At 40.8% G+C, this 24,769-nt stretch overlaps 1 protein-coding gene across 3 annotated transcripts in view; it reads right to left on the bottom strand.

The window, feature by feature from the left end:
• SLC25A21 (solute carrier family 25 member 21) overlaps nucleotides 1-24,769 on the bottom strand; it is a 516,179-nt gene that overhangs the window by 189,352 nt on the left and 302,058 nt on the right. For all 3 annotated transcript variants that reach the window (XM_055291500.2, XM_055291501.2, XM_055291502.2), the window contains exon 2: nucleotides 21,415-21,463. In XM_055291500.2, the coding sequence (XP_055147475.1) occupies nucleotides 21,415-21,463 (49 nt within the window). The remainder of the gene's footprint in view (nucleotides 1-21,414; nucleotides 21,464-24,769) is intronic.

Raw genomic sequence — 24,769 nt, 5'->3', positions numbered from 1 at the left:
GACTCCTGCTACCAGCCCGGGTCATCAGCTCCCCATTCCTGTGAGTTGCCTGGCTGCTCTCTCACACCCAAGAGGCCCTCTCCTCAGCCCATTCGGACATGCAAACATGCACTTACTCTACTAAATAGTTGGTTACACAGAAAAACATGTTTTGACGGCTGCAACTGCTCCAACTCGGCTAGTCTTGGTTCTGCTGGACCAGCGACAAATGCCACAGCTTTTTAATGGTCTGACCCCTGGGACTTTCATCAGCCAACACCCTATTTATTTAGAGGCCTTTGTCCTCTGAGACCCTCCAACAAACACTGCTGCATTATGCATCCAGTGCTTTTGTTCCACTTGGATTAGAGAGCACAGTCCATCTAGTCTTATTTTTCCCCCTTTTATACAAAAGTAGGTAGGGTGAAAATCTTTTAAACTATAGAAACCAGAAGTATATGTTTAAGTGTTAATTTCAATTCAGGTTTTACAACTAGTAGAGCCATGTGACCTGTGTGTATTTGAAGCAATATTTAAAGTTGGGATAGATCATTCCTTCACTCCCTTCCTCGCTTATTCATTCAGTTAGCACCTACAGAACATCTATTTGATACCAGGCACAGTGCCAGATACTGGGAGTGCATATATAAATGCAACATGATCTCACATTTTAACAGAGGGAACCATAAAAACCTAACATTAAAATGTAAAACATGCATATGATATATTAATACATTATAGACACATATGCAGAGTTTTAAACAATGTCAGAGAAATGAATGGCTGATTCACTCTGAAGATACAGAAGAGGATTCACAGAAGTAGTTATAGTCGAGTTGGGCCTTGAAGGATGAGAGGACTTTTCCCCAGATGGAGCTAGGTGAGAGTAATTGTAGCAAACACAAGTAGTGTAACAGATGTTAACTGCTTGTATTTGAATTCTGGCTCTCTCCTTTCTCATTTCTTGAACTCTTTAAATTTCAGTTTCCTCATCTGTTCAATGGAGATAATACTAGTACTTCCTTCATGGGCTTGTTAGAAAGATTAAAGTAGACAATATGGTAAAGAACAATGCATAGACACAGCAAATGCTCGAGAAGGTAGTTGCTAATGATTTTTATTACCATTATCACTATGATGTGTATTTACAAGTTGTGTTTGGGAAATAACAAATGGTAGCCTGGTGTAGATAGAATGAAAGTGAGTTAGACTTAGCAGATATTGTGGATTCTGTAAAAGACTGGTTGGGATCCTATATGAAAGGCCTTGTATGTCATTCTAAAAAGTCTGGACTTGATATCATTAACAAAAGGAAACCAGGGATGGTCATACAGTTCAGATGACACCTGCTAAGAGACCGACACTGTACAGAAACCTGCAGTGTAGGGGGGTAATTGGTGTCTTTTGTTCTTTTCTGGGGCATGAGGTTGGGGGGGGCATTCTGCCATCCTTGGAATTGGAGTGTTGGCAGCAGTTTGCCCAAGGTGGAGGCAATAAGGGGCTGCACTGTCTGTAAAACATTTTTTAAAAATAATAAGCATCAGTTTGCATTATATTATCACCACAATCTGATAATTCTGAACAATGTCAGTAAAATAATGTGCTCCTCCCTGTTGGACAAGCCACCCCTTGGCATGCCATGGCTTGGTAGTTTGTTTTGAGAACTCCAAGGAGGATTAACAAGCACCCAGAACCTGAGTACCCTGTAAGGACTTCCTGACGCTTAGGCATGGGTTAATTTAGGACTAGGAAATTGGCCGGAGGGCAAACAGCCAAACACAAAGTTTGAGAGGGGCAAGTAGTAGGAAAAGTTTAGGGCCCCTCCTGAGGAGAAAAAATCAAAGTGGGAGGCAGCCTCAGGGGTATCCTGAGAAAAAGAGGCAATGATACTGGATATCGGGTAGTGAAGAGGATAGATGCAGATGCAGAAAATTAAGGAGGGGAGGGAGAAGGCTTACAACAATACACCTTCCTCATCTGTGGCTACCTCACCATTGGTGGGCCAAGTACCAATCCAGAAAGATCCAGTCCAGTGGTTTTCAGTACTTCCAGCATCAGCAGCATCATATCCCAAATGCAAATCATTGGTCTCCACCCTGGACTAACAGTATGAGCAACTGTGGGGTGGGGCTCAGCAATCTGGGTTTTAACTAGCCCTCCTGGTTATTCTGATACACACTAAAGTTTGAGAATCACAGGTCTCCCCATCTGTGGAGCAACTCCCTAAATACAGCACTATATCCTCTGGGTTATGATATCATATTCTGATGCCTCACTAATATTTATGACATTTGTCACATATGAATATGTATGCCTCGAATAGTTCCTTCCCTTAACCCAGTGGTTCTCAACAGGGGTGAAGCGTGGTTTTGTTTCCCAGGCGGGTATTCGGCAATGTCTGGAGGCATTTTCAGTTGTCACACTGTAAGGAAGGTATTATTGGCATCTAGTGAGTAGAGGCCTTAGATCCCGCTAAAACATTCTACAATGCTCCAGACAGGCCCTTGCAACAAAGAATTATCTGGACCAAAGTGTCAAGAGTCGAGGTTGAGAAACCCTAGTTAACCTTACCAAGAAAAAGGTATGTTTTAGGAGGATCTCCATTACACTGGGGGAAGGGAAAAGCAGGGTGGGGAAGTCGGCATCCAATCTGGTGTCTTTGAACACAAATCCTCACTCCTGAGGCAGGAATGTTTACTGATTGGTGACTGACTCTGTTTATTGTTGGTCCCTAAAGGAAGTAGGCGCTTTATGACCCTAACCAGGAACTGCCGGCTTTGTTTGCTCTCCCTCTCTCGAGCTTGTCTTTCTGTATATTGTTTCTATCCTGACCTCATTCTTTGATTCCAAAGCGGTCAGGCCAGTCCTGATCTGGATCTCGAGCGCTAAGTCCCGGTAGCTCAGACATGGCTTGTAAGGGAGGAGGAGTAATGGTGATTCTGGAGACTGCTCATTCTGGCAGTGGGGACTGAGGAGGACAACCCCACTTGGGGATGGCCAAAGCCAAGATACCAGAGAGTGCTTGATGATCTCCCACTGACTGCTTTCTCTTTAGACGGAGAGAGGCCAGTAGAAAGGGGGCCACTGGCATCACCCTGGAGAGGAGTTAGTTAGGGCTGTGCCACACACATATGTGAGTGATGTGTGGAAGCTCCATCCGCCCTGGCACGTTGCTGGTATAGCAGAGGCCGGCACACAAGGGCTATCCATTGAGCAATTCTGCTTGAATCTGAATGAGGCAGGAATTGGGCTTGATTGTGGGGTGGAGGGGCATGAAGGAGACAGATCTTTGGAGCCTGGAAGCACATCCCACATAGAAAACATGCAATCAGATGGAAAGAACGAATGAGAGCTATGGTTGACATGAATATCTGGCTTGCTTTCTTTTCATGTAATTTGGGAACCTTGTCTGCTGTGCCATCCAAGGAAGCTCACTGCTGGTGCAAAAGGACATTTAATTCCTGCAAGCAATGCTTGGCATCTTTTTCTGCAATGATTTTTACAGCCCTCATATTTCCATGGGCCTTTTCACATTTACCACTGTTTGACTCTAGAATACACTCTAGCAGCCAAATGGAATAAAGTCCTGTTTTTATTTTAATGGAAATTTGTTGTATTTAAAGCCTAAGACATGCTTTATCTTAGATCTGGGGTCTGGTCTGCCTGGGTTTGGGTCTCCAGCGTTTCTTAGCCTCAGCTGCAGTGGAGCTCTGCAGTGGGAAGACCCCTCTGGAGGGCAGGCCCAACACTGGAAGCTCACTTCCTAAACACCAAGGGAGCCGGCGAGCAACCCTCCGATGGAAACACCTTTCAGGCAGCACTGCGGGAGTCTCTATTTAAACAGGTGACCTTGCAGAGAGAGGCTCCAGATCCCATTACTGACTGCCCAGCTGAGAGGCAGATTTGTTTTTATGAGCTCTCAAGGCACACACTGGGGGCCAGGCGTAAATATGGAGAAAACTTGCTGAGACCTTGCCCCCTTTCCACAAAACGTGAAGAAAAGAAAATCATGCCGAGGCTTTTGAGAATCATGACTTATCACTAAATGACCGGTGAACAAAATGGTCATCATTTAATTCAAGTTTTAAATTTACTTTATCTCTGGTGATAAAAAGGAGTATCAGCTATTTCAGCCCTCCTGCGTCCTTCAGGGAATGGTGGAAAGAGGAAAACAGCTGCTTGTATATGAAGCAGTTTAAGGGTCAAATATTACTCTGCCCAGAGGTGCTGACATCACTTAACTCTCCCCAGGAGAGGGGCATTGGCGTCATTTGCTGGGCTGAGGCCGCAGGCCTGAAGATGGGCAGGCCACAGCCCCCATCTTGTTTCTCCTCGAGCACCTATAGGGTCAACAATTGCAAGTGAACATTGCAATTAAGACTCTAAAACTTTGTTTTTATTGGCTTTCGGGGGGAATTTTTTTTTCACGATTAATGAAAACACAATACAGCCAGTAAGTCAAAATGTGAATGTGAGTTTCAAACGTTGCATAGTCATTAGGCTAATCATTAGTCGTTAGTCATTTGTGGTTGACAAGGAGGGTTATAATTTGACACCTGGCAAAAATCAAGTAGATTTCAGAGAACTTAGAGTTGGGAAATGAGATGGAAAAAACACCCTCTTTTTCCCTAGGAGGTCCCATGAAGTAACGTTTGCAAAACCTCTTTTCTCTCCCCAGAAGTGAATGACCCATGATTCAGGGCTGTGGTGTCTCCATCTCTGCCTGCTGGACCACCCCTACCCCCACCCTCCAGAGCCTTGTAAGCACTGGCCAAAGAATTGCCTCAGAAGGTTCTCAAAAGTGAACCTCTGGGAGTTGAGAGAAAGAGATAAATAACTTCTCAACCTGATGTTTAAGCAACAAGAAACCACCAGAAAGTGTCGGCCTCAATTCTGAAAATATTTTTTGAAACATGATAGAGTCATGGGAGAATGACAGAATGACATGAGAATGACAGGATTCTTAGTTCCTAGCTATTCTATAAAATCCCCGATTTTCTTCTATCGTCTATGACCCATTTTCTTTTGTGTGATGAGAGCAAAATATTGAACCCTGAGTTTGTATTTTCTGACCTCTGACCTCTCCCAGGTGTTCTGGCTCATTTCCTGAGAGTTATGTTTGATTTGGGAACGCTTCCCTCTTTTCTCCCATTCCCCTGTTACCGTTTGAAACCTGGAACACCCGCAGACAAGACCCTGACTATCTCCCTGTGCTACCCAAAAATACTCTTAAGTGTTCTCTCAGAACTTGGCAAGCATCTATACAGGGACAGTTTTCTCACACTCTGGGAAATCAAAATATAAAACAATAGCTCTTTTCCAATTCTTCAACCTGAAGATAAATTTTAGGGTCATTTCTTTTTCCTTCCTATTTAACATGAGTTTCCGTTTTAGTACTAAGAGGAAATCAAATAAATAATCGACTTCGGTTTTCAATGTAACAAGGAAATAGAAACTCTAATTTGATCCAAAAGTTATTCCAAGATCATCTCTTCAGAAGTTGTGGTTAACATTTTCCTAAAAAATCTCTCCCTTTCCTTTTCTTTTTCAGATTTCAGAATAAAAGGCTGGAAAATATAACTTTTGAAGTTAAGCATTATTTTTGCTTTAAAGTGAAGCTGAAACCCTGCTTGACACCACTACTCTGCTAATCCTGGTTGTCTTTTAAAAAGAAAATGCTTAGGATACCTAAACAATCTTGATAAAAATATTTCTACATCTTTTAATTCAATGAGAGGCCAATCTACTAAGCTAACAAAAAGAACTACATTCAGGAATGCAACAGAGTCTGCCTACTCCATTTGGCATGATTCCTTAAAAATAAATAGCTACTTCATGAGTTGTGCAAGTAAAAATAAGATATTGTGTGCACTAAAAACATTTCCTCAAGGAGCATCCAGGCTGGGCTCATGAAGCCCACTTGTCACCAGCATCAAGCCGCCCATCCAAGCACCATCCAGGAGGGTGAGTCTTCTCTTCCTAGTCTAGGGTGGAGGGTCATTCATGCATTGGACTGGAGTTAAGAGGCTTGTGACAATGAACAGGACTGGGATAGGCTCAGCTATCCTGGGTCCAGATGACAGTTTGTAGGTATCAGAATAAGTACAGGCGCAGCTGGTGCACAGACCCTGGAAAATTCACTGACACACGGTGAATATATAAATATCATGTCTCATTCTCTGTGGTGTAAAACCACACAAATGCAACTTAGGCTTTATAAAATGCCCAGATTACTAGGTAGCCAAAGAAATATAAAAAAAGAAAATCTGTGAATTGATTCTGTGTGAAACCTGGCTCATGATAGTAAAAACAGGCTTAGTGTGTTTGTGTTTTATTTTTCCAACTACATAATTTGAAAATACCCATGGCTGTGCCCATTTTTAAATGACGTTTATTCAATCATTCATTTACCAAGTGTTTATTGAGCACCTACTTTGTGCTCAACACTCTTGTAGACACTGTGTTTTTTATATATATATTACACTGTGTAATATATATATATATATATATCAACGAAGGAAGGCCCCTTGCCTTTAGGAAGCCTACACTCCAATGGAAGTGGGCAAAAACAGTTAACGTGTACACAGATAAATAACTTTGATAAGGTCAGAAGACTAAAACAAAGCCAAATAAGGTAATGAAAAAAAAGAGAGACACATGGGAGGCCACTGGAGATGGGGCAGCCAGAGAAGTTTCTCTGAGGAGAGGACAGCTGAGCTGAGGTATGAAGGTCGAGAAGAAGCCAGTCACTCCAAGAAGAAGGGATTCCAAGAACACAGGTCCTGAGACAGAAGAGATATGTACTTGTAATCACTTTATTTTTAAACAATGAAAACACTGCCTTGGAAACAGAGTATCAGATTAGAAGAAGCCTCCAAGCCCATGGAGGGAAATGCCCTCAGTTTCCAGGTTGGGGAGCGAAGTCCCAGAGCAGCTCCATTGACTTGCACAGTGGGGCCAACAGCGCTGAACTAGAACGCTGGTCTCCCGTCTTTAGTGGGTGTGTCTTCCCACATGATCCATTGCCTTAGTGGATCTGTGTTAATTACACTCCCCCTGGACACCAACAGCCTGTCCGCAAAGGAATCACATCTGCTCGCCTGACCTTTCTAAATGAAACTGGGTCAGAATTCTAACCAGTTCTCACTTTAGGAGAGCATCTTAGGAAAAAGTCAAACTTTTTTCTAATGTGTACTTTTTACTTTCTGAAATATAAAAGAACACAAATACAGAGATAAGAAATTCTAAAGTGTATATTTTTCTGAGAGTATTTGGAAGTGCTGAGTTGGATCATATAATGAGAAGTTCATCGCAATGTTGTATTATTTCATAAAAAACAGAAATGCATATTCCAGATAGATTTTGATTACCAAAAATGGATGATATTCGCAATAATTTTGTGCGGTTTTTGCTATAATAGGGAAGTATGTAACCTATTAAGCTCTCACAAAAGTTTCACTGAAGAAAATATTATTCAATAACCCCCAAATGGGAAAAATTTATCCTGTAAGAACTTGGCCCAGAGTATTTAGAGTTGCATCCAGCTCTATTTATCATCTTGCAAACTTCTTCATTATGTCAAAACTAAATCTCAGCTGTGCCCTGACTGCAAAGCAAAAGCATAAGGCTATTTTAGCCACCTCAACAAGAATATTCTGAGAACTAATTGATTTTCCAAGAACGTTAAACACTTTTTATCAATCTTTGGTCAAGGTTCACAGTCACGATATTACATTATCAGCCTCAAATTTGTTTGTCTAAAGAAACTTATGATTTTACTCTTGATTCACAGAAAGGAAAAACAATCTTCTAGAATGTTCATGATAGCCATAGCCTTCCGCTGTGCTAGAATCTCAACAATTTAGATTTCATTCGGCTTGATTCCCATATCCTTGACTCAAAAGCAGCTTTCCCATGGGCCTAGCCTGAGGTTCTAAGGTTCAGCTCACAGTTAGAGTTTTCTCCTCTCAAGCAGCCTCTTTCTCAACACTTTCAGGTTTTCTCACACTGTGGGGAGAGTCCAAGTAAGAATCCTAAAGTGCTTTCTCCATGGTACATGACTTTTCAGGAATATTTCAGCCCTTTTGAGATGGGCACCTGCTCTTTATAGAGGCAGCTAAGGAGCAAACACCCTGGATAAAGATAATTTTACTTTCACTGATGGCAGATTTCTTAGAGCTTAACTAGAAAACATTTTTAAAACTGTTACAATAGCAAAATAAACAAAAAACATTTCGAATTTCTGCTTTACTTCTTGAATTTTAAGCTAGAGCTAATCTCAGATAGACCTTGAATAGACACTGAAAATAGGCATGGTATTAGTTCCAAATTCTCCCTCCAAAAATGTGCCCTTAAAATAAGAGATTATCCATCTGAAAAAGGGCTAACATACAGAATCTACAAGGAACTTAAACAAAAAAATGAAAAACCACATAAAAAAGTGCATGACGGATATGAACAGACAGTTCTCAAAAGAAGACATTTATGTGGCCAACAAACATATAAAAAAAGCTCATCATCACGGGTTATTAGAGAAATGCAAATCAAAACCACAATGAGATACCATCTCATGCCAGTTAGAATGGCAGTCATTGAAAAGTCGGGAAACAACACATGCTGGAGAGGATGTGGAGAAATAGGAATGCTTTTACATGGTTGGTGGGGTGTAAACTAGTTCAGCCATTTTGGAAGACAGTGTGGCGATTCCTCAAGGACCTAGAACCAGAAATACCATTTGACCCAGCAATCCCATTACTGGGTATATACCCAAAGGATTAGAAATCATTCTATTATAAAGACACATGCACACGTATGTTTATTGCGGCACTGTTCACAATAGCAAAGACTTGGAACCAACCCAAATGCCCATCAATGACAGACTGGACTTAGAAAATGTGGCACATATACACCATGGAATACTATGAAGCCATAAAAAAGAATGAGTTCATGTCCTTTGCAGGGACATGGATGAAGCTGGAAACCATCATTCTCAGCAAACTAACACAGGAACAGAAAACCAAACACTGCATGTTCTCACTCATAAGTGGGAGTTGAACAATGAGAACACATGGACACAGGGAGGGGAACAACACACACTGGGGCCTTTCAGGGACTGTGGGGCTAGGGGAGGAATAGCATTAGGAGAAATACCTAATGTAAATGACGAGTTGATGGGTGCAGCAATTCACCATGGCATATGTATACCTATGTAACAAACCTGCACATTCTGCACATGTATTCCCGAACTTAAAGTATAATTTGAAAAAAAGGAGATTATCTGAGAAAAGTTTATGATGGCATAACAAACACTTAGAAAAATATCCCGTTTGTTTTTAATTCAATATAATCCCACATCAATTTATTTTATTTGCATATTATATAGTTATATTAAATTACAGTAATCCCAAATTGGAATCTAAGCTATAGCTTAGGCAAACTATCTCATAGGGAAACTTGTGATGGGCATTGGCTAAATAAGTAGATTAATGAAACTGCTGGAAATTTGAAAGCAGTTGGGGTAAAACCCTGAACGGGGACTAGGGGGAGGAACGAAGGAAACAGTCATCATGCTGATGCTCATTTTAGAAATAATTCACTTTCCCATGACAAAGATAAGAAGGCCATTTAAGAATTATTTATCTCTCAGCTTGAAAAAGAGAAAAAAAGATGTCTGGAGAACCCCACTGACAGGCATGAAGAATGCATTGTCGCTCTTCCATCTCATCCTCAGGCTGGGGTAGGCACAGGAGAAACCTTTGCAGTTAAGCAGGGAAGAGAAGCAAGAAGTATCCAAACAAAACACACCTTTCCTTATTAGCTAAGGGAGAATCTTGTAAGACCATTTAATTAGTCGAGGAATAATAGCTACTGTACTCTATACAAGCACTAAATCTTTATTTTTAAAATTTAGGGCCGGGCGCGGTGGCTCACGCTTGTAATCCCAGCACTTTGGGAGGCCGAGGCGGGCGGATCACGAGGTCAGGAGATCGAGACCACAGTGAAACCCCGTCTCTACTAAAAAATACAAAAAAAAAATTAGCCGGGCGTGGTGGCGGGCGCCTGTAGTCCCAGCTACTCAGAGAGGCTGAGGCAGGAGAATGGCGTTAACCCGGGAGGCGGAGCTTGCAGTAAGCCGAGACTGCGCCACTGCACTCCAGCCTGGGCAAAAGAGCGAGACTCCGTCTCAAAAAAAAAAAAAAAAAAAAAAAAAAAAAAAAATATTTAGACAAAACACAAATTAAAGAGAGATTACACACTTTACAAAGGTTCTGCAATGTGAGTCATAAAAATAGCTTGTTCCTCTAGGGAGTGATTTTAAAAAGAATTCCATTTACGAAAAAATAAATAAATAAATGTAGAAACAGCCTTTCCAGATTATAAAGTGAGTTACAGTTGATTAAACATAATAGAACTTTGTTATTTTATGTGGGGAGAACTGACTGGATTTTTTTAAAAGAGGATTTTCTCCTTATTAATAAGATTAAAAATAATTTTAGTCTATGGCAGCAAGATTCTTCTGCACATAATCTTGAGGACCAATTTTTTTCCCCAATGCCTCAGGCAATGAATCCTTCAGCTCCTCCTTTTTCCTGGGTCACAGCAGCAGCGGAAGTGGGCGTGCGTGGACCTATGGATAAGGCAGTTATTGCAACCAACCCGGCCTAGGGCCTGGGTCTGTGTTCAGTGGGAGGACCTCCAACATGTGAGAAAGATGCAGGGGCAAGACTTTCTACTGTGGACTCTTCTGAGCTTTCCAGAGTTTGGCTACAACCCTTGCTAGCCCAAAGAGAGGCGGGACATTATCAAAGCAAAAATCTCAGAAGTAATACTAATGAAATCTCTTCATAGGGTCATGGCCTATCATCCTCAAACCCTCTGCCTTTCTCCAGAGGGTCCTATACATCTAGAATGTAGACATGCAGTTTTCTGTAATAGTGCAAAAAATAAGATTATTTTCTCTTCATTTTAGGGTCATTCCTAGGTTATATTAGTCACTATAAAAATGTGAGACCTTTCAAAGTTTGCTATGAACTCATAGGCAATGATGAATTTAATTTGTATTAACGCACTTAGGTTGGAGCAAGTGGCATTTTAAAGCACATATTAATTCATTTAAAACCACATAATTCACTGCAGCTCTATAATGTGCCAAGTGGAGCCTGGCCAACTGGCACCTCTATTCCTTCCAAATATGTTACCCATCGTGTGCCCTGTTTTTATTTGATTATGTTATTAAACAAAATCTTTACTAATGACTGCATGGAAAAGAATGACTTAATCAATACAGTGTTGTGGTCCGCCCACTACGCAGTACTTTCTTGCTTGGGCTCAGAAATTACAAAAAGACATTTCAGTTAAATGAAACAAATGCCAGAGAAACCCTATTACGGTCATGCAACTTCAAAAGCAAAGTTGAAGTTGCACTCACAATGTATTTGGGGATCCTGTAACCATTCCACACCATTATATGTTGCCATGGATTGATTTAGCTATATGATAAAATCCCAATAAAAATATAGTTTATAAAACTGTGGTTCTACTCCTTGTTTGTTTTACTTCAGACACATTCTATCCAGGGTTAGAAAGAAGCCATGACAGTGGTCTAGCCCTGAATTTCTATCCATGGTGAGAAATCAGGCATAACTATGTTCTAACCCTGAATGCGATCTTAATGTTTTATACCACGAGCAAATCATTAACATATGGAAATAACCTTCCCAGCTGCTCTTTTATTTATTTTTGAATCCTATAGGTTCTATTGCCTCTTGTCTATACCCCATCCTAACCTTTTCCTTGTATTCTCTCCCAATTTTTAAAAAGATTCCTTTCTTTTCTTTCTTTCTTTTTTTTTTTTTTTAAAGGATCTATTGGGGAAAAGAGACTTCATTCTGTTTCCACCCTGCTGTTCCGTTGGCCCAACATCCCCTCTCCAACCTCTAAATTAAGCATTCACTTTAAAGTTCAAGGCTGTTTCCCCTCCTCCCTGCTAGAGGAGGCAGTGGATACTTCCCAGACCCTGGCTTCACACTCTCTGCCGGGCTCCCCACAAAGCAGCCTCTTACCATACCCCATCCTCAGGTTTCTCTTTTTAATAAAGTTTGTGGTGGGCTTATGCCTCTAAATCATTTTCACCCATCAGAGCCATTTACCTTCCCCCTGTAACAACCAATATACTCGCTCCTTTCCCATCCTCTGGTGCTGATTTCTGCCCTAGTACCCCACTCAGTAGGACAGAATGTGTTGCTTCTGGCTGTGGATAATGTATTTCCATATGGCTCTCAAAAACCATGGAATGAGCTCTGCAAGGCAACCGTTTTGTCCTCCCACTTCCACTCATGGCGAACAAAGCAGCAGTTTGCATAAATAAAACCAATGAGAATTATAGGTTAATGAAAGGTTCAACAATTAAGAAAAAAAAAAGGAATTATTTACATGACTTTTTACAAAACTGCCTACAGGGTATTCAGCAGTAGTTCCCAAAGGCTGACCCAGTGACCAGTCTGGGTTCGCTGCATAAGGATCACCAGGGAGGCTGTTAAACATAAATATTGGTGGGACCCACCCCTAGAGTTTCTGATTCAGAAGTCTGGGGTTTGGGAGCCACCAATAGAGAGTGTAAATCAATCTCCACAGATTGAGTAAAAGCCCCATAAGTGCATATATAACAACACGTGGATGCCAAATTTTCAACCCATGTGAGTCTTCAGAATTCATCCAGTGATTAATATGTTTTGAGAGAAGTATGAAAAGATTTCTTAGTGCAAGTTAAGTCCTGATGGGGGGTGAGAAGGATGACAGCCAAAGTATGCACTGGCCTATCCACTCACCACTAGCCTTTAACTATATGTCTATGAGCAGATGTGAAAATGCCTCCCACCCCACTTTCTCCCATTCCCCGGCACCACCAGAAAACATGCTCTCCAATTCTTCGAGGTATTTGACACGGGGTTGCTTTAAAAATGTTTCTTTCTGTTTTAGAGATGGGGGTGTTGCGATGTTGCCTAGGCTGCTCTCAAACTCCTGGACTCAAGCAATCCTGCCTCAGCCCTCTGACTAGCTGGAACTACAGGCCCACTGCTGTACCTTCGGGGCACTTTTAAAAAGATCAGTCCTTGTAGGATTGGCAGTTTATGTAGTGTGCACCTGATTTATGCTCTGTTCAAAACTGAAAACAACAATGATAAAAAATGACTCAGGGTGAAACAGAACAAACACCTCAATAATTCTTTCTTCCTGAAGCACAATGGGCCATTTCCTTTCCTGGGATTAAAAATATGAAAGGGATATAAGCTACAACTCTCTCAGACTGTGACTTCCATAAATCCTTGGGGCTTTCGAATGCCACTTTCTCCACACAGGTACAAACCTTGAAACGCCCAGGTAGCAAAATCCCCCCCACCTAGGACCTTGCTTATTTGCAACCATCAACTCATTCCAAGCAAGAGTATTCTTCTTAGGAAAGAACCACTGGACTCTGTCCTTCTGTGTAAAGACTTTCCTTTTCACATTGCATTCTAGGCTTGTGCTGTCTAATCCAGGGACCTCTAGCCCCATGTGGCTATGGAGCATTTGAAATGTGGCTTATTAGTCAATATTGAGATGTGCTCTAAGTGTAAAATAGGCACCAGATTTCAAAGACTTTGTATGAAAAACAAAAGAATGGAAAATATTCATAGTTTTTATGTTGATTAACATGTTGCTATGGTAATGTTTTGAACCCATGAGGTTAAATAGGATTTATTATTAGAATTAATTTTACCTATTTCATTTTTACTTCCTTAAATGTGGTCCTTAGAAACCTTAAGATTACATGTGTGTGGTGCATTTTGTTTCAATTAGCCAGCACTGCTCTAGACGGAGTCTGGGGTTTCACTTCCCATCTCAAAGCTTGTTCCACATGCTCCCTCAGCACCCTCGATCCCTCTCCCCACTTAGTCCACCCACCTCTGCTCGAGGCACAGCTAATGGGAACCTTCTTACATTACCTAGTTCTTTCCCAATCCAGTCCCTGAAACTCCACCACAGGCTTGTAATCTTTCGCCCACCATCCTGTCAAGCAATGTCTCCCTTTTTATCTTAACAGATTCTAAATTCCCACCTTTTTCATGAAATCTTCCCTTTTTCAATGAAGACGACACAATGAAGACTACCTATTATTCACTTTATAGACATTTCAGTTTGGCTATAGAACTATTGAGGTTATTATTTTGATTATTATCAAAATACTCATTTCTTCAACAACATTCACTGGGCACCTCCTGAAGGCCAGGCACGGTGCTAGCTCTAGAGGATACTGAATAACGTCAGCACACAGCCCCAAAATGATGTGTGGCACGAGGCCAGCAGGAACACAGACACTAAACCAAGGCTCTTCTGCCCAGAAGGATGCTCTAGCTGTCAACCCCTTGCTGAGGAAGGATTTGAATGTAGTGCTTACATAACACGTAAGTCTTGTAGCTTAGAAACTTGAAACTGCCTGACCGCAGAGTAAACACTTCCCCCTCCCACGCTTGTATCCTCGCTCAGGTTTCTTCACTACCCTGTAGACTCTATTTGTCTTTGTATTCCCCCCGTTTTTGCTAACAGGATTAAATACCATGCTTTCGTGTGTGTGTGTGTGTGTGTGTGTGTGTGTGTGTGTGTGCTCATTTATTTTTCATAATAATGTGGATACCATTATTGCTCCCATTTAAATATGAGGAAACTAAGGCACAGAGGAGTTACACAAGTTAATGAGGTCACATAGGTAATAAGTGGAGGAGTCAGGATTTGAACCCAGGCAGCCTAACTCTAAAGCCAAAGCTACTTACACACACACAAACACCAAGGACCATGCAAACTTGAGGCTGCCAAGGCTTTCTAGTGCCAAATGAGACAAGCTACCCCAAAATGAAGCCTATATAAGAAAAGGATAGCTGGAGAAAAGGAGGGAGGGAGAAAGAGAGTATATCAGAGAAATATAATTAAAGATTATTTTATTTGACCCGCTGGAGAGTACGAAGCCAGAAACTACCCTTTGGCCTTCCCATTTATACAAGTGAATGGGGTCTTTTGTCATTTGTAGCCATAGGTTCTTAATGAGGGGTCCACTCACAATTGTACACACAGCTCTGTTTGTGTATAAACAGAACTATAAAACAATATATACAGATGTCTCTGGGGAGGTTCCCAAAGGAGACCTTGATTCTACATAACTGCCATATGTACAGCTTCTTAGTCAAATATCCTCTGCTAAAATTAGCTGGGGACCCTTAGAACACATCACTTGTCATGTGGCTGGCCTCTGCTAACATTAGGTCTATCCCTGGTACCATACTTGCATGGAGCAGAATAAACTTTTTTCCTATATTAAGTGCCACAGTGCCTGGAATCTCGCCATAAAATATGTATCAATGATAATTTCTAACCATCTTTTAAGATACAAAGTGAGTTTGAAGCAAGTCCCTTGGCAATTCAACATGCTGAACTGACAATGCATGTTTCTCTTAGTGCTTTCTCCAAACCCTTCAAAAACAGTATGTCAGTCCCCATTCTGCTTATCTTCAAATCAATTTCTCACTCCTGCCTTGTCCTGCTCTGTTCTGTAATATGAAGGGGCTGACCTCTGCAAGGCTGGTTTCCCAGACTTCCCTGGGTTCAGCAAATAGGAGCACTGGTGAGTGGGATCCTGAAGGTAGGGAGAGAAGGGAGAAAGCAGAGGACTTCTCCCATCCCTCTATACCTCAGGCAGGCAGTGGCTGCATCCTGAGGCTCCATCTCCCACTAGAGAGACCTACCATGATTCTAGCTTCCAGCAGGGTTACCAGGTCCTGGGCTCTGGCAATACCACCTCCTCCCTTTGTTCCTTCAGCCTGGGGCGGTGGTGCTATTCCTAATCTCTAGGTTGCATCACAGCCCTTTGCTGGCTCCTTAGCAATTCTACAATCTGGACAGAATTGGGGCAGGGACACCATTCAACTCAATACAAAGCAATATAAGTATAATATTTAGAAATATCAAAGTGAATTACAACAGAATCAGCTAAAAGTCAAAGGTCCTTACCTCTGGAATTCCTTGCATTGAATTTGCATAGTTTCAAATACTCAGAGTGGCTGTATTGCCTGATTGGGCCATGACTAACACAGGCAATGAAAGAATAATAATTATAAATAAGCATAAACCCACAGGGACAAAGAGGATGGAGCAGGAAGTAACAGTGAATGTGCAATGTCAACTCATTTTTGCAAGATGGAAATGGATGGAGGAATGGTCACTGCCTTAGCAGGGCAAAGAAGGCTGTAAGTACCTAAAGAAGGGATTGCCAGGAAAGACCCTGGGATATCCCTGGGATGCCTCAGGCCTCGGAGGTACCAGATAACTTGAAAAGTGGGAATATGTAACTAGAAGCAAGAGCACTGCTTGAAAGTCCATGTATGTTTTCTCTCCCACCTCACACTAAAGACCTGAGGCTTACTCTTTGGAGACTATAAGAACAGCTTCAGATTGGGAGCCACTAGGTATAGTGGAGGGTAGGAGAGCGGCCCCATACCAGAAACAAGAGGATGACGATAATATTTTCATCCTTAACAGTGGGACCCTCCCATACACACAATCTTGATTGAAAGATTCTTCATTGGAGAAATAGTATCCCCAGAAAAGACATTTAAATCTCGATACTGGAAGAGAGATGAGAGAGGACCTAACAAAAAAGCCAAGTAATTTCCAAAATCCCACGTTCAACAAGCCCCACCACATTATCTGCTAAGAGTTTGACAATGTGGAAATAGTAGGGAAAAGGAACCTGAAGAAACATTTAGGAAGACATTGCAATTAACAATAGCCTTATAGAGAACTAAATAATGAAAATATGAGGCAATAATTAACTCCAGAAAAATAAATCGTTGAGCACTACTTGGTTCAGCAGTGAACAATGTTTGTGTACTCAAAATAATGCAAACAATTGATTATGGATCAATAATGGGACAGATGTAAGAAGGGGAAATGGGGACAGTGTGCAATTCTAGATGTCATAAAAAACATTTACAGTTGACAAATTAAGAAAGAGTGATGTATTAGTTTCCTAGGGCTGCATCACAAACTACCACAAACCCTGTGGCTTAAAACAACAAAAATTTATTCTTTCACAGTTCAGAAGTCCAGAAGTCCAAAATCAAGGTGTCATCAGTGTTGGCTCCTCTTAAAGGCTCTAAAGGAGAATCTGGTCCATACCACTTTCTGAGCTTCTGGGGATTTTCAGCAGTCCTTAGTATTCACAGTCTTGTAGCTGCAGAATTCTAATCTCTGCCATCAGAGAAGATGGCATCTGGCCATCTTTAGAGCATGGCTCTTTTTGTGAGTCTCTTTCCTTGTTCTTAGAATACCAGTCATAGTGGACTTAGGGCATAATCTATTCCATATGGCCACCTCTTAAGTTGAATAATTACATCTGCAAAGACCCTGCTTCCAAATAAAGTCACCTTGTGAGGTTCTGGGAAGGATGTGAATTGGGGCAGGGACACTGTTCAACTCAATACAACCAGTGTAAGTATAATATTTAGAAATGTTGAAGTGAATTACAATGGAATCGGCTAAAAGTCAACGGTCCTTGCCTCTGGAATGGGAACTGGTGGGTGGAGAGCACATGGTAGGGGAATGATGTTCAGGCTTATAAGGCTTGGAAAAGACATACCTATGGCACACTGACACCATGTCCCTTCCTTCAGGCCAGTAGGAGTATCATATTTCTTCTCCTTCTGGTTGTTTAGGTGTGGTCAAGTGGTTAGTTCCTAATGACAGGTTGGGTGAAAAGGACACGTGTGGTCAGAGCTCTAACCACCAGGGTGAGACCGTTCAGCTCTATTCTTCCTGCCACAGGGATGGGGAAAGCACGTGTTCAAACAGAGCTTCTTTCAGTCTGAGCAGAGTGTCCACTGGCTATGGTCTGAATGTTTGTGCCCCCACCCCCCCCAAATCCATATGGTGAAATCCAACCCCCCAAGGTGATGGCATCAGGAGTGGGGCCTTTAGGAGGTCATGAGGGTAGAGCCCTCAGGAATGGGATTAGTGCCCTTATAAGAGAGACCCGAGAGTGATGCCTTGCTCTTTCACCATGTGAGGACACAGCAAGAAGGCACCCTTTATGAACCAGGAAACAGGCCCTTACCAGACATCAAACCTGCCAGCACCTTGAGCTTAGACGTCTCAGCCTCCAGTATGGTGAGAAATAAATTTCTGTTGTCTGTAAGTTACCCCGTTTATGATATTTTGTTATAGCAGCCTGGACAGATGAACATACCCAGTTGTATCAGACATGAAATCCTTGTTTTTGTAATCTGCTGAGATTTAAAGTTTGTTGATGTTACAGCCACATAACCTAGCCTGTCTTAATTGACACAAGGCTTGGAGTATTATTTGAATTTGATACAACATACATGTACTATTTTGATCAATATTAAAATAAATAACATAAACCATAAACTGCAGGAGATTAATACATGAAACCACTTAGCATTGGTGATTTTAGCAGGTCATTTTTTAAATGACACAGTATTCCGAGAGTACTGGATTCTAAGTTGTGGCAGGCATTGTCAAAGTGGGGCATGGGATACATGAACCCAAACCTCACTTCACAATTTTTTTTAATTGGATTTTATTACTTAAGGAGAAGTATACTGAATTAATCCAAATATGGATATGGCTCATTTTCCACCATATCTCATGTGCTGGAGTATGGCAAAATAAATGTGTCTACTTTTTGGAGTCAAGTCTTGTTTTGGGGTTCTATTTGTGCCTAATCTTTTTCTTGCTGAATGAATAACAACAGATTCTAAAAGTTTACTCCAAAACTCCTCTTTAAAGTGGATTTTTAAAACTCTATAAATGATCAATACTATTTCCTGGGTATGAATTTGTTTCTATTTAGAAACATAGTCATCTCCTGTATAATGTGATGGTGAAGAGGTTCCCACATGTGAGTCTGCTCCTGCCTACTTGATGTCACCTCTCTGTTAGTGCCTGGGTGATAAATCCTATCAATCTTGCATATTCTACTTCTGTTGCAATGTCAGTTGCCTATATTTGTGGCTTTCAGTTTACTCTATGATTGTGAATCTTTATTCAACATACTTTTCCTTATGCAGGTCAAATACCACCCAGTATCCAATTCCCCTCTCCTTCAGAGCACCTGGAGGGACTGTATCTTTCTCCCTGCTGAAGTTAGGCAAAGTCATGTGACTAACTCTAATGAATGAATGCCATTTTAATGAAAATATTTGTGTAACAAAGAAGATATAAAGCCCCGGTAACTTGTTATATCCATTTCAAGAAGTTTTCAATTCAATTCCAGTACAACAAAACGATACAGCTTTTGAAGTTCATTGTGATGAGATCTCAATTAGCTAATCAGACTGTGAGCTCTCTGAGGGCAGAGCTATCCTGAAACCCACACACACTAGATGCTCAATACACGTCTGTTGAATGGATGAATAAAACATTGAGTGAATGAGTGACCATAATTCTAATATTGTGTCTTGATTAAATCATTCTTATTTCTCCTCTATGTTCATTGGAACAGTTTACTAAGTTAGGAAATTACCCTCAAATGAAAAAGATTATTTTCTCAGTGACATTAGCAACAATAATCTGGCTTCTCAAAGAAGGTTAACATGGAATCTAAGAAGGAAATCCCACGGAGTTTTGCTTTCTGTTTTGGAACCTCGTAATAAAGATGGCCCAGGGGTACGCATACCTTGCATTTGAATATAATTTGTGGTTTTCTTTTTCTTTTATTTATTTATTTATTTTTTCTTGAGATGGGGTCTTGCTCTGTCACCCAAGCTGAAGTGCAGCGGTGCGATCTCGGCTCACTGCAACCTCTACCTCCCGGGTTCAAGTGATTCTTCTGCCTCAGCCTCCTGAGTAGTTTGGATTACAGGGGTGTGCCACCATGCCTGGCTAATTTTTGTATTTTTAGTAGAGACGGGGTTTCACCGTGTTGGCCAGGCTGGTCTCAAACTCCTGAACTCATATTATCCACCTCCCTCTGCCTCCCAAAGTGTTAGGATTACAGGCATGAGCCACCGTGCAGGGCCCCTGGTTTTCTTCTTTCTCTTTGAGTTTAGTGATTTGAGGCTGTTACAAACTGAATGTTTGTGTCCCTCCAGAATGTGTATATTGAAGCCCTAACCCACAATGCGATGGTATTTGGAGGTGAGGTCTTTGGGGGGTGATTAGGTTTAAATGAGGTCATGAGGGTCTTGCCCCCATGATGGTATTAATGGCTTTATAAGAAGAGGAAGAGACAACAGAGCTTTCTCTCTCTGTCATGTAAGTATACAGCAAGAAGGAGGCCCTCCACAGTTAGGAAAAGGGCGCTTACCAAGAAGTGAATCAGCCAAGACCTTAATCTTGGAATTCCTAGCCACCAAAACTGTAAATATGAATGTCTGTTGTTTAAGCCACCCAGTCGATAATATTTTGTTACAGCAGCTCCATCTAAGACAGAGGCCGAATTCCCATCTTCCCTACCTCTATTAAAAATGTAATATTATTTTTGCATGCCACAGTCACCTTCTCTTGCTTTCAGCAACCAGCCTAAGATTCTGCTGCCTTTTTAGGTAGAGTAAGTAACACATCCATCCAATGACCAGCCTGAATTATCAAATATTTCCTAATTGAGGCAATAATGGTTTCTTTAACCACCATTATTGCATAGCATCGTTGGCTGTTAGCCTCCAACCTAGCATGGTGCTTTTGGGTTTCATATAGCGCAAATAAATGGAAATTTTCACTAGACTCCAAGAGCTTCCAATTTGAAAAAATAGAAAGTTCAGTAATTCAGCCACAGGTTTAACTTTTTAAAAATGCTCTAGATCATATTATACCCCACCAAGTTTTGTTATTTTTCTTTTTTTCCCTCTTGGTAAATAGATTTAATACATTGCCCTGGCTTGCATTGACCATATTATGCCCCTGCAGTTTCCTGAAAATATGGCATTTTGCATTGGCAAACAGTAACAGTAATAGGAATAAATTCTTTAAGCACTATGTAAAAAGCTTACTTGAAATTTTGAAGTCTCATACCAAAATGCTGACTATTAAATAGAGATTTGTTTGGCAATGCCAAATGAAAATGTGCTGTCATAATCCACTGGATAAAGTTTAGTTTTTACATCATTTTGATAAATTTACCTCATTTACCAATATAGCTACAAATCATACCTTATGGTTGTCATGTAAAGGCAGTAAAATATTACATACTTCAGATGACCTTCATCCAGAAATGCTTTTCACTGTTCACATTTTATCTGTCAAATAGTACTTTCTTTAGAAGCAAATGTAACTGCCATTATAGAGAGAAGCTACTGGCCTGGGACAAGTCCTAGCATTTAGTGCTCTGACAGATCTTAATTTGGATATTAGCCAAAGTCAATAAAACTTGTTCATGCAGAACCTTACCTGGTTTTCACCACATCTAGGGGGTGCATCAGGCAAATTTCCACAAGACCTGAAAGATGATAAAGAAAAGTCCAATAAACACTTACGTAAACACTGGTTCCTATTTCCTTGATCCTGTCGATTTCTCAAGTATGAGGGATTCAGATAAAGAACTTGGGACTTCGGATATGACAGCTAATAGTAATAGGCTAGTGGCAAAAGACAGAAGCATAACATGATTTTATTTCAATGGGAATAAGATATGTGAGAGAGTACTTTCTAACAAGTGCTGTGGCAGGGAGGTAGGGCTGGAGGGGAAAGAAAATTTAAAAAATAATCAGACGTGCTAATTCAAATCAACTGGGCGGGAGTTATGGCTTCCCATTCCAACCCAATAATAAGGATATGTGGAAGGAAGGGAGGAAAGAAAAGAAGGAAGGAAGAGCAGGAGGCTCTTTGAATCTCTCCCAGCTTTGGTATGTTAGTAAACATAGCAAATCAGAAACCTCAGCTTCAGTATCCATGAAACAAAGATAATGATGCCTCTTCTCTCCCAAGGTAGTTATGAAAACACAATACATATCAATACATTAATAGCTTAATAGAGAATATTTCTTGCAAGATCACTGTGTGCTAGGCATTGTTCTAAGCAGTACTTAGATTATCTCATTTAATCTTCACAAAAACTTTACGTGATATAATGTAGTATCCCCATTTTACAAATGAGATAATTGAAGTATATAAGTTAAATAACTTGTCTAAGACATTACATCTAGGAAGTAGTTTTAATTCCCACAAAGCCCTGATCTTAATCATTGCATTGTGAAAGAACTATAGCCTCTTGCAAATAAATTGTAAAACTCTCTCTCCTATCATCTAACTGAGCAGAGAAGACTACTCAATTATAATACAACCTACTGGCATGTAACAATAGGAGTAGCACAGTAGTGTTAGGTACTAGTAGTTGTAAAAATAACTATAGTAGTCATCGTTTTGGTATTATAGAGGTAATAACAGTAATAGTTACCTACATATGGATGGTCATTTAATATACATGGTCACTGATATGCACAACGAGTGGACAAGGTAAGTATCATTATCATCTTTCCTTTAAGATAAGAAAACTGAGGTTGATAATGTTCAGCTGATTTGCCCAAAGGCCACACAACAGTATTTGTGAGTAGTTTCTTATAAGCAGAGCATTTACCTCCATTTATAAACTAACTCAACTTGAATTTAGCTGTGATGTAGTTTACCTTCCCCATCCCATATTTATCCACACAAATGTCTTTTCCACCCCATACTGACCAGGTTCAGAAAGCTCAAAGGGCCTGTACCTACCTGAAGGCCCACTTTGCTTCTGCAGAAGCTTTAGGAAATTTTCCCTGCATATGCCTGCTCTAGGTTGCAAAGTCCTATATATTGACCAAAACTGTCTTAGTTTGGCTACAACTAATAAGATCCAATATGGATGATGTTTGTGCCAAAGGCTTCCCAAGTCAAGGACCCAATTGGAATCTCATTGCCTAGAGACAGGAGGAGACACGCTCAGGTGAGCAGAGGCCACAGGATTGCTGGACACGACAGCAAAGCCTCTAGGTACTGTTTTAGCTTTATTATTAACCCCTGTTACTCAAGGTAGCATGAGTAGAAATCTTCCTTGCCAACTGTGAGGTCTCCATATACTTCTCCTTGCTTGAGAATTCACATTTACCCCTAAAGTAAGCATCAGGTGACCAGAATTTTTGTTCTGGTGCCTTCATGGAATCATCATTTACCCATGATGATATCAGTTCCTTATCTGTAAAGCAAAAGATTAAATGGCCTAGAATAACTTTGAGGTCTAATATTCTATGTTTGTTGCTGTTTTTGAATCTGACACACATATATGAAATGAGGTCATGAGGGTCTTGCCCCCATGATGGGATTTTATATATACACACACACATACACACATACACATATATTATTTATAATTCTAATTTAAGCTTTATTATGTTAGTTATAAGATAAAACCCGAATCCTATTTAAAAAATTTACTCTGGGAACTCAGACTTTTAAAAATAGCATCCTTACCACACACTGTAGCAGAAATCCATTAAGTGCACATCTGTGTACCTCATGCACATAAGGAAATAAGATACTCAGAATCAGTTTACCAAAGCAAGTACACAAAGCTTCTCCCACTGACTTGACGTTAGATTAGAAGCAAAAAACACACACCAAATAGCGCTAGTTGGTACATTTCTCAAAAAGTTTACCAAAAGAACCCACAATACCAACAACTTATTAAAGCTTACGGCAAGACTTGGAGAATCAGACCACGTTTATATAAATCTGTTTACCTATTTGCAAAATTGTTTCAGTTTTCTATGTGCTAATGTGCATTTCTTGTAGTAAACAGATAATAGATCAGATGATTATACTTTTGTGAATACTTAAAATTATTTTCAGTCCCCTATGATGGTCCCCTAGTATACACCAAAACACTCATTTATTCACTTGACAAACTTGCACTGGTTGCCCTCTATGTGTCTGGTATTGAGGATAGAGTCTAGTGAGGGGAACAAACAGACACACAAGAACAAATAGTAATGCATGGGAGGAGGTGCGATGCTCAGAGTTTATGGGAGAACATTAGAGAGAGGCCCCTGACCTAGCATGGGATGAGGTGAGGGGTGGGAAAAGGATTCAAGGCAGAGAGAGGACAGCACGAGCATGAGGCACAGAGGAAAGATATTGCACAGGAAAAAGAAGAAAAGAGGCAAGAATCGCTTGAACATTACAGCAGCCTAGGGTTGAAGGCAGGGTATGGCAAGAAATGAGGCTGGAAGTGTGCAGGTGAGGCTCAAGTTCATGTTTAGTCACTTCTGCTTTATCCCATAGGCCACGAGGAGCCAGTGAAGGATTTTCTTTTTTAAATAGCTCTTGGTTGTTTTTTCTTATTACCAAGGTACTCCATGTTTATTGAAGACATTTCGAGGAGTTGTAAGCAGAGGAGTGGTATTGACCTCTGCTAATGTGCTCTCCCAATAATCTAATCATCTTCTCCCTTTAATGCCCCCCAGTGCTCCCAATCACAGTTATTCACTTGCAAGTCCAACAGCACTGATGTCCCAGCCCTCTCTCCATTGGTAAACAGTTTACCAGTAAAAACACCTTCTCTCATCATAGCATAGATGTACTGGCGTCCCATGCACCTCTAGATCTGAGAGTCAACGGCCATCTATGAAACCACCTGCAAAACTGTGAGCTGGCCAAAAGGAAAATGGGACCTAAATGGTCCAATATAACTTATTTGGTCCAGGATCTCTGTGTGATTATTTATTCACTGTTATTTTAAATCAAAACAAGTCATTTGTAGAATTTAAGTTAG

Source organism: Symphalangus syndactylus, chromosome 9 (genome assembly GCF_028878055.3).
Source record: "Symphalangus syndactylus isolate Jambi chromosome 9, NHGRI_mSymSyn1-v2.1_pri, whole genome shotgun sequence".
NCBI classification, from domain to species: Eukaryota; Metazoa; Chordata; class Mammalia; order Primates; family Hylobatidae; genus Symphalangus; species Symphalangus syndactylus.
The sequence above is the reverse complement of the archived record's forward strand: the minus strand, read 5'-3'. Positions and strand labels throughout refer to the sequence as shown.